Below are 11,036 nucleotides of genomic sequence, written 5' to 3' on the forward strand. Positions count from 1 at the left end.
AGCCCATGGTCAAAAATGATGAAAAACGAGGGTTTGAGAAAAAGACGCAAATCACTCCGAGACCATGGGCTATAGTCCATTGTCTCGAGTGATTTTCGTCTTTTTTTCAAATCCCCAAAAACGATGAAAAACAGCATGCTATAGTATGCCATCTGAGATGGGCTACAGCCCATGGTCAAAAATGTTGAAAAACGAGGGTTTGAGAAAAAGACGAAAATCACTCCGAGACCATGGGCTATATTCCATTGTCTCGAGTGATTTTCGTCTTTTTTTCAAATCCCCAAAAATGATGAAAAACAGCATGCTATAGTATGCCGTCTGAGATGGGCTACAGCCCATGGTCAAAAATGATGAAAAACGAGGGTTTGAGAAAAAGACGAAAATCACTCCGAGACCATGGGCTATAGTCCATTGTCTCGAGTGATTTTCGTCTTTTTTTTAAATCCCCAAAAATGATGAAAAACAGCATGCTATAGTATGCCGTCTGAGATGGGCTACAGCCCATGGTCAAAAATGATGAAAAACGAGGGTTTGAGAAAAAGACGAAAATCACTCCGAGACCATGGGCTATAGTCCATTGTCTCGAGTGATTTTCGTCTTTTTTCAAATCCCCAAAAATGATGAAAAACAGCATGCTATAGTATGCCGTCTGAGATGCGCTACAGCCCATGGTCAAAAATGATGAAAAACGAGGGTTTGAGAAAAAGACGAAAATCACTCCGAGACCATGGGCTATAGTCCATTGTCTCGAGTGATTTTCGTATTTTTTTCAAATTCCCAAAAATGATGAAAAACAGCATGCTATAGTATGCCGTCTGAGATGCGCTACAGCCCATGGTAAAAAATGATGAAAAACGAGGGTTTGAGAAAAAGACGAAAATCACTCCGAGACCATGGGCTATAGTCCATTGTCTCGAGTGATTTTCGTCTTTTTTCAAATCCCCAAAAATGATGAAAAACAGCATGCTATAGTATGCCGTCTGAGATGCGCTACAGCCCATGGTCAAAAATGATGAAAAACGAGGGTTTGAGAAAAAGACGAAAATCACTCCGAGACCATGGGCTATAGTCCATTGTCTCGAGTGATTTTCGTATTTTTTTCAAATTCCCAAAAATGATGAAAAACAGCATGCTATAGTATGCCGTCTGAGATGCGCTACAGCCCATGGTAAAAAATGATGAAAAACGAGGGTTTGAGAAAAAGACGAAAATCACTCCGAGACCATGGGCTATAGTCCATTGTCTCGAGTGATTTTCGTCTTTTTTTCAAATCCCCAAAAATGATGAAAAACAGCATGCTATAGTATGCCGTCTGAGAAGGGCTACAGCCCATGGTCAAAAATGATGAAAAACGAGGGTTTGAGAAAAAGACGAAAATCACTCCGAGACCATGGGCTATAGTCCATTGTCTCGAGTGATTTTCGTCTTTTTTTCAAATCCCCAAAAATGATGAAAAACAGCATGCTATAGTATGCCGTCTGAGATGGGCTACAGCCCATGGTCAAAAATGATGAAAAACGAGGGTTTGAGAAAAAGACGAAAATCACTCCGAGACCATGGGCTATAGTCCATTGTCTCGAGTGATTTTCGTCTTTTTTTCAAATCCCCAAAAATGATGAAAAACAGCATGCTATAGTATGCCGTCTGAGATGGGCTACAGCCCATGGTCAAAAATGATGAAAAACGAGGGTTTGAGAAAAAGACGAAAATCACTCCGAGACCATGGGCTATAGTCCATTGTCTCGAGTGATTTTCGTCTTTTTTTCAAATCCCCAAAAATGATGAAAAACAGCATGCTATAGTATGCCGTCTGAGATGGGCTACAGCCCATGGTCAAAAATGATGAAAAACGAGGGTTTGAGAAAAAGACGAAAATCACTCCGAGACCATGGGCTATAGTCCATTGTCTCGAGTGATTTTCGTCTTTTTTTCAAATCCCCAAGAATGATCAAAAACAGCATGCTATAGTATGCCGTCTGAGATGGGCTACAGCCCATGGTCAAAAATGATGAAAAACGAGGGTTTGAGAAAAAGACGAAAATCACTCCGAGACCATGGGCTATAGTCCATTGTCTCGAGTGATTTTCGTCTTTTTTTCAAATCCCCTAAAAATGATGAAAAACAGCATGCTATAGTATGCCGTCTGAGATGGGCTACAGCCCATGGTCAAAAATGATGAAAAACGAGGGTTTGAGAAAAAGACGAAAATCACTCCGAGACCATGGGCTATAGTCCATTGTCTCGAGTGATTTTCGTCTTTTTTTCAAATCCCCAAAAATGATGAAAAACAGCATGCTATAGTATGCCGTCTGAGATGGGCTACAGCCCATGGTCAAAAATGATGAAAAACGAGGGTTTGAGAAAAAGACGAAAATCACTCCGAGACCATGGGCTATAGTCCATTGTCTCGAGTGATTTTCGTCTTTTTTTCAAATCCCCAAAAATGATGAAAAACAGCATGCTATAGTATGCCGTCTGAGATGGGCTACAGCCCATGGTCAAAAATGATGAAAAACGAGGGTTTGAGAAAAAGACGAAAATCACTCCGAGACCATGGGCTATAGTCCATTGTCTCGAGTGATTTTCGTCTTTTTTTCAAATCCCCAAAAATGATGAAAAACAGCATGCTATAGTATGCCGTCTGAGAAGGGCTACAGCCCATGGTCAAAAATGATGAAAAACGAGGGTTTGAGAAAAAGACGAAAATCACTCCGAGACCATGGGCTATAGTCCATTGTCTCGAGTGATTTTCGTCTTTTTTTCAAATCGCCAAAAATGATGAAAAACAGCATGCTATAGTATGCCGTCTGAGATGGGCTACAGCCCATGGTCAAAAATGATGAAAAACGAGGGTTTGAGAAAAAGACGAAAATCACTCCGAGACCATGGGCTATAGTCCATTGTCTCGAGTGATTTTCGTCTTTTTTTCAAATCCCCAAAAATGATGAAAAACAGCATGCTATAGTATGCCGTCTGAGATGGGCTACAGCCCATGGTCAAAAATGATGAAAAACGAGGGTTTGAGAAAAAGACGAAAATCACTCCGAGACCATGGGCTATAGTCCATTGTCTCGAGTGATTTTCGTCTTTTTTTCAAATCCCCAAGAATGATCAAAAACAGCATGCTATAGTATGCCGTCTGAGATGGGCTACAGCCCATGGTCAAAAATGATGAAAAACGAGGGTTTGAGAAAAAGACGAAAATCACTCCGAGACCATGGGCTATAGTCCATTGTCTCGAGTGATTTTCGTCTTTTTTTCAAATCCCCAAAAATGATGAAAAACAGCATGCTATAGTATGCCGTCTGAGATGGGCTACAGCCCATGGTCAAAAATGATGAAAAACGAGGGTTTGAGAAAAAGACGAAAATCACTCCGAGACCATGGGCTATAGTCCATTGTCTCGAGTGATTTTCGTCTTTTTTTCAAATCCCCAAAAATTATGAAAAATGGCGTGCTATACTATGCCGTCTGAGACCATGGGCTGAACTTGAACCCACGACCTGTGGCTCACATAGACAGCAGCTTATCACAGATCGCCACCATGCTCTCTGAGAATCTCCTCAGCTTTCCATCTCTTTCCAGTTCTCTTCTGGATGTTATTCTCCAAAACATGCTGCAGAGTGAAAGTAGGAGGAACTAGGCTGGAATTGAACTCATGAAGTATCTGTACTACAAAGGAGAGAGTGCTTTTCCTCTCCCCATAGAGCATAATCAGACCTTAAATACTTAGACTAAAAAATACTCAGGCAAAAATACGGAGAAGTTCTGCAGACAGATAGATGGATGAAGAAGCACAGGCAAGCAGATGGATGAAGGTTCCGGTCTTCCGGAGTTCCATTTATTGCATAGAGTTCAGAATACAGCATCGGACAGCCATGGGGCCGGAGCCCCATGGATCCTTCCCTCAGCCCCTCGGCCTCCGGACTAACACACACTGTTACAAGCATTTACAGTAGACCTTTATACAACTGAAAGACAGAGGGAAATGCAAAGGTGGTCTCAGGTTACCCCACCCCCCTGAAGTCTAAAGTGGTCAAACATTGTCCAAATTGTCTCCATATATGGTCACCAGGAAACAAGCCCAGGAAGAACAGTAGGTGTCCTGGTCTGATATCAGCAGGCTGATCTATTAGCATACAACCCCCCGTACCAAATGGTTGGTCAAGCTGAAATTCCTAGCCTCTGTGTCCTGACTTGTTTGCACTGCTGAAAGACAATGTAATGTCATACTACACTAAACAGTTGTTTAAGCTATATTAGTGTTAATTGTGGTTTCCAGATACATCACTCACAACCTCTGGCTCACATGGACATCATCTTAACAAGGGTGCCACTGAGCTCTCATTGATTTTTAGGTTGTAAGTTGTTCTTCTTGGTGTCACTTTTCAAATGGGGCCTTGGGATCATGTACAGAGCATTTGAATGGTGCTGTGCATCAAAGGTGTCTTTAGTGCTTTTAAGTGTTATCGTGGATGTTAATCAGATAATACAGAGGAGAAACCATGACAGGACACAGACAGCCTCCCCCAGGGCTGGACTGGCCACAGGAAGTACCGGGCATATTCCCGGTGGGCCGCGACCGTAGGGGGCCGCCATGAAAAAAAAAAAAATTGACAGGCAGGCAGGTCAATAGGTGGCAGGCCACCAGGAAAGGTCTGGGCGTGCTGCCATTCTGCCAGTGCCATCATGATAATTTCACTGTAACTGTATCAGTGAGTGACAAATAAACCCTCTACAAAGGGTTGTGTAGTTGTCTGTTGGTTTGTATCATTTATGTTGTTCTGTAAAAGTGGTGGTATTAGGGCTTGTTTGTTTGTGTGTGCCTCGACGGAGTGGGCGGTAGAGTTTCTGCTATCTGCGTGCTGGTTGTGGTGGGCCGGTCTGGGCCAAATTCACGCGAAAATGACCGGGCCGAATTTTTGTCCCAGTTCAGCCCTGGCCTCCCCATTGGTGGATGTGATCCTGGCAGCCAGCCCAGGTGTGTTCTGGTCCTGTTGATTGAGCTGAAAAGGACATATAAACCTCTGCTCAATCAACAGGACCAGAACACACACTCGTTACTTTTCTTCCAGTTTATTATACTCGTCGTCACGCTACTAGTCCTACATACTTACACCTATAGAAACCCTATTCAAACCTACTTAGGTTCATCTTACGGTGGACATGTTTGCCTGAAAAGGAATCTTGTTTCATAGTTTTAGCAATAAAGACAACCTTGAACCTTGAAATAGTGCTTTCAAATTTGAGAAAGTTATAATGGGGCTCAATGGCAGCTATTGGCACGTCAAAAAAATCACTTTCACCTAGAAACTCCATTCACACTTTTTATAATTCAGCTTACTGTGGAGACACATGCTGGAACTTTTTACTTTGAAATGTTTTGTAGTTTTTTCGTCTTTTTTTCAAATGCTCAAAAATGATGAAAAACGGCATGCTATAGTATGCCATGGGCCATGGGCTATAGCCCATGGTCTCGGAGTGATTTTCGTCTTTTTTTCAAATCCTTTTCAAAAAACGGCATGTCAACAGTCAACAACAATACATCTACATATTTACACATAGTATATCTCTGGTGCGGCATGTACCTGAGGTCAGACATAAGCATAGCAACAGACTACTGGGCATGATATGGGTGGAGATGCATGTAGAGGAGATAGGAGGAGAATAGAACATTTTTTATTACTTCTTCAGTTGTCAATTTCAATCCCTGGACTGCTTTGAAATTTCTTTTCATCTGGTCCTTCATCATCTCTTGATTAGCAAGGATATTTTGCAGGAGTGCTAGGACGAAAAAGGGTATTTAAACACATTCTACAAAAATGTGTTCATCTGCTGCTGAAAAGCAGATCAGTCTGCCCAGAAATACTATTAAATATTCTTACAAAAACAAAGGCCGGGTGATGGTTTCCTTATCAGTGGCTCTTCTCTGAAGCAGCCCAGGCTTCTCTGATGCAGGCTGTGGGATTTACTGATTCTGCTTCTGTGGTGAACTAGTTATGTTGTCGCTTGTATGTCTTACTGTATTGTGTTTTTAGAGCTTTTATTTTCTGCTGTAAAATGAATTGCCCAGCTTGGGACACAATAAACTTAACCTTGACCGCGTGGTGGTGTAGCCTGGGTATGTACGGCTTCTGTGGTAGATGCACTGCGTCTCTGTTGCAGGCCAGGGGTAGATGCACTACATCTCTGTTGGAGGCCAGGGGTAGATGCACTGCATCTCTGTTGGAGGCCAGGGGTAGATGCACTGCGTCTCTGTTGCAGGCCAGGGGTAGATGCACTGCGTCTCTTTTGGAGGCCAGGGGTAGATGCACTGCGTCTCTGTTGCAGGCCAGGGGTAGATGCACTGCTTCTCTGTTGGAGGCCAGGGGTAGATGCACTGCGTCTCTGTTGCAGGCCAGGGGTAGATGCACTGCGTCTCTGTTGGAGGCCAGGGGTAGATGCACTGCGTCTCTGTTGCAGGCCAGGGGTAGATGCACTGCTTCTCTGTTGGAGGCCAGGGGTAGATGCACTGCGTCTCTGTTGGAGGCCAGGGGTAGATGCACTGCATCTCTGTTGCAGGCCAGGGGTAGATGCACTGTGTCTCTGTTGCAGGCCAGGGGTAGATGCACTGCGTCTCTGTTGCAGGCCAGGGGTAGATGCACTGCTTCTCTGTTGGAGGCCAGAGGTAGATGCACTGCGTCTCTGTTGGAGGCCAGGGGTAGATGCACTGCATCTCTGTTGCAGGCCAGGGGTAGATGCACTGTGTCTCTGTTGCAGGCCAGGGGTGGATGCACTGCTTCTCTGGTGGGACACATGGCTTCTCTGGTCAGGGTGTACTCTGCAATCAGCATGATTGAAATTTGATTTGGAATTAGAAATGGCTGGTGCATTAGACAGCCCATCCTGGACATGAAGAGACAGAGCAAAGCAGTCAAAACATTTTACAGGTTTCATTAATATTGAAGCAAACTCAAATTAACAGAATATCTTGAGTTTACCGTGGTGTTGCTCCCATGGGAATCTGGACCAAATGGATGTTGAATCGTTGGTGCACTAGGCAGTTCAGCTGGACTGCATTGACAAACCAAATAGCAAACCAAATATAGTATCAACATGTTGCATAACGACAGAAGATAAAACTCAAAACATGAACAGCAATTAATACCATTCTTCTTCTTACCAAGTCTTCCTTGGCTTAGGTTTTTGCATAGATTTTGGCAAGTCGTCAATAGATGTGTAGAAATAAAACATAATAACCTTTTGCTTTTAATAGGAGAATCCTCCCCATCTGTCCCAAGGTCAGTGTGCAGAACCGCTTCTGGTAGCTTTAACCTTGCCTGATTGTAATCATCTGCAACATAATAACAAGGAGTTAGTTAACATTGACTGTCCCTCTCAATTAACTGGTGTGTTGGTCAGTTTTGTTGGAACAGCTCAAACAGAACTGGTTATATTTCAATAATGAAGGCTGATAGTTTTATCCTATAGTCAGTTTTATCCTGTACTTTTATCCTAGTTTTATCCTGTACTTTTACCCTGTACTTTTATCCTATAGTCATATTTATCCTGTAGTTTTATGCTGTAGTCAGTTGTATCCTGTAGTTTCATCCTGTAGTTTTATCCTATAGTTTTTGTTGTGATACAAGCCCATGCACAGTACATCTTAGTCTATGTACTTGAACTTGAGATACAGTGTACTTGATATGTCTGTGGAGATATGCATAGGAACCTATGTGTGCAGGTACGGGGAACACATTAGGTGACGCACCCAGCCATACTGGTGTTACATGAATAAGAGTTGTCAATAAAGCCACACGTAAGGATACACGCCAGTCTCGTCTAGATTATTATACAGAGTTGATACAGCCTGTTACATGGTGTCAGAAGTCCCGAGTCCCGTCACGGTGAATATCGGAGGCAGATAAGAAGAACGTTTGTGGAGAGAAGAAACAGACGTTTGTAGCCTACACTAGTAGGAACCCAGTCAGTTGCTAAGCTAACTACTAGCAGTTAGAAACTGTAGTAGAAGAGAGCTACCGAGTTGGGTAGAGACTCAGTGCTATTGAAAACAGCATCGCGTGTGATCCCGCTAGCCTGCATTAAAGCTGCATTAAAGAAAAAAATATTTTGAAAAAAAAAAGTTTCAAAAAAGAAAGAAAAACGGCCCAGGAAGAAGATGATGGATTCCCTGTTCTCCATAAGTCCACCAGAAAACTTTGATTTCTCAGACTTTCCAAGCTGGCCCAATTGGATCCGGAGGTTTGAAAGGTTCAGAGTTGCTGCTGGACTGGACCAAAAAGGTGAAGACTATCAAGTAAATTCATTAGTTTATACCATGGGTGATAAAGCTGATGACATTCTGGCCACGCTGAGCTTAAGTGATGCAGACAAAAAGAAATACAGTGCTGTGAAAGAGGCTTTTGATAAATATTTCGTTGGCAAACACAATGTGATCTATGAACGATGCAGATTTAACAAAAGAAGCCAAGAGCCAGGTGAATCGGCTGAATCGTTCATTTCTGCAGTTTATAAACTAGCAGAACACTGCCAATATGGTGCAATGCAGGAAGAGTTGATCAGAGACAGGTTGGTGGTCGGCATAAGACACCAGGGCCTGTCAGAGAATCTGCAGCTGGACAGTGAGTTAACTCTGGCAAAAGCTGTCCTAAAAATAAGACAACATGAAGACATTAAAAAGCAACAGCCCATTGTGCGTGACACAAATAGCACGGACCATAGAGAAGCTAATGTGGACATGATGAAGTTCAAGAAAAAGTTTCAGAGACAAACACAGACAGGGAGAGGTGCCCAAAGCAATGGTCAAACAGACTATGAAAGAGGGCAGAAGAACTGTGGACGATGTGGCAAAGCACCGCCACATTCCCTAAACAACTGTGCTGCAAGGGACGCAGAGTGCAGGAAATGCCACAAGAAAGGCCACTATGCGGCTCTCTGTAAAACAAAGTCAAGCAGAGTAGATGAACTCCAGGAACGGGAAGTAGAGACTGTTTTCTTGGGACAAGTGTCTGCAGGAGGTCAGTCAAAAACATGGCAGAAGACGCTGATGTTGAATGACCAACAAATCACTTTTAAGCTGGACACAGGAGCAGACGTGACAGCCATTCCGGCTAGAGTCTACTCAAAGAAGCGGCATGGCCCACTCGTCACTGCAACAAAGAGACTGCTGGGACCAGGTGACAACGCTTTACGAGTAAGTGGACAATTCAATGGCATAATAAAGTACAAAGACCAGACAACTGAACAGCCAGTGTTTGTCATACGAAAATTAGCCACACCACTACTTGGTTTGCCAGCAATAGAAGAACTGAAGTTGGCCTACACAGTTGACAGTGTTCAAGGGCAGGCAATTGACATTAAAAAGCTGTACCCCAAAGTTTTCACAGGCCTGGGATGCCTGCAGGGCATGTACAAAATTAAGCTGACAGAGGATGCCAAGCCCTATGCATTGTCACTGCCACGCCGGGTGCCTATACCCTTAATTGACAAAGTCAAGGAGGAAATTCAGAGAATGGAGACTCTGGGAGTGATCGCGCCCATCGATGAGCCCACAGAGTGGTGCGCAGGGATTGTTGTGGCACCAAAGCCCAACGGAAAAATCAGGATCTGCGTGGATCTGACCCACCTGAATCAATATGTCTGCCGTGAAAGGCTCATTCTGCCGGCAGTCGATGAAACCCTCGCCAAGCTGTCAGGAGCGAATGTGTTTACAAAGCTCGACGCCACAGCTGGTTTCTGGCAGGTGCCACTGCACCCAGAATCAGTCCCCCTGACGACGTTCATCACGCCGCTAGGGAGGTACTGTTTTCACAGGTTGCCTTTTGGGATTTCGTCTGCACCTGAGCACTTTCAGAAGAGGCTCTCACAGATGCTGGAAGGACTGGAAGGAACAGTGTGTCATGCGGATGACATCCTTGTCTTTGGGTCATCGCGTGAACAACATGACCACAGGCTGAGCAAAGTGTTGGAGAGACTACAGAAGGAAGGGCTGACACTCAATGATGAAAAATGCCAGTTTGCTGTGGACCGTGTCAAGTTCCTAGGTCACATTGTCAGTGCCCAGGGCCTAGAAGCAGACCCAAGTAAAATTAAGGCGATCACAGACATGCCCACACCCACAGACATTGCAGGTGTAAGAAGATATCTGGGCATGGTGAATTATGTGGGGAAGTTCTCGCCACGTATTGCCGAGCTCTCACAGCCCATAAGAGAGCTGCTCAAAGCTGAGAACGACTGGGCGTGGGGGAGCATGCAGCAGCGGGCATTCGAGGAGCTGCGCCGGGAGCTGAGCTCAGCCACTGTCTTGGCACAATACTGCCCAAAAAGAATGACAAAAGTTGCAGCAGACGCTTCCTCATTTGGACTCGGAGGGGTTCTGTCTCAGAAGCAAACGTCAGGCGAATGGCGTCCAGTCGCCTTCATCTCACGCAGCATGCTGGAGGCGGAGCGTCGTTACGCACAAATCGAAAAAGAGGCGTTGGCGCTGACCTGGGCGTGTGAGCGCTTTCAGTCCTATCTCATAGGGATGGACTTTTTGATACAGACAGACCACAAGCCCCTCATTTCCTTGCTGGGGAGCAGAGCCCTTGATGACTTGCCCCCTAGAATCCTGAGATTCAGCCTGCGATTGCTTCGCTTCACATACACGATTGAACATGTACCGGGGAAGAACCTGATTACAGCAGACGCGCTGTCCAGGGCCCCAATCCAAGCTCCGCCAACGGCTGAAGAAACGCAGCTGGAGAAGGATGTGGGTGCTTACGTCAACCAAGTGGTGGAGCACCTACCTGCGTCAGAAGGGAGGCTGGCGCAGATCAGAGTCGCACAAGATGCAGACAGTATCTGCAAAAGACTAAAGGACCTGGTGCAAACTGGATGGCCTCCAAACAGGAGGGCTCTCGCACCAGAACTTAAGCAGTATTGGCAGTATCGCCAGGACCTGCTGATTGCAGATGGACTGCTGATGAAAAGCGAACGACTTGTCATCCCTGACTCTATGCAAGAGGAGATGCTGAACAAAGTTCACGAAGGTCACC

At 44.7% G+C, this 11,036-nt stretch overlaps 1 protein-coding gene across 1 annotated transcript; it reads right to left on the reverse strand.

Annotated features, from left to right (window-relative positions):
• Positions 1-6,181: 6,181 nt before the first annotated feature.
• Positions 6,182-7,295, reverse strand: LOC306916754 (uncharacterized protein; the record flags this gene model as incomplete). The annotated part of the gene is made up of 4 exons (XM_079494770.1): positions 7,240-7,295; positions 6,981-7,053; positions 6,315-6,820; positions 6,182-6,222 (listed from the first exon to the last, which is right to left on the reverse strand). Exons 1-4 carry the CDS (start codon positions 7,268-7,270, stop codon positions 6,182-6,184), a joined length of 651 nt encoding a protein of 216 aa, XP_079350896.1. The 5' UTR covers positions 7,271-7,295.
• Between the last annotated feature and the right edge of the window lie 3,741 nt (positions 7,296-11,036).

This window comes from Electrona antarctica (genome assembly GCF_951216825.1).
Source record: "Electrona antarctica genome assembly, chromosome: 23".
Taxonomy (NCBI): Eukaryota; Metazoa; Chordata; class Actinopteri; order Myctophiformes; family Myctophidae; genus Electrona; species Electrona antarctica.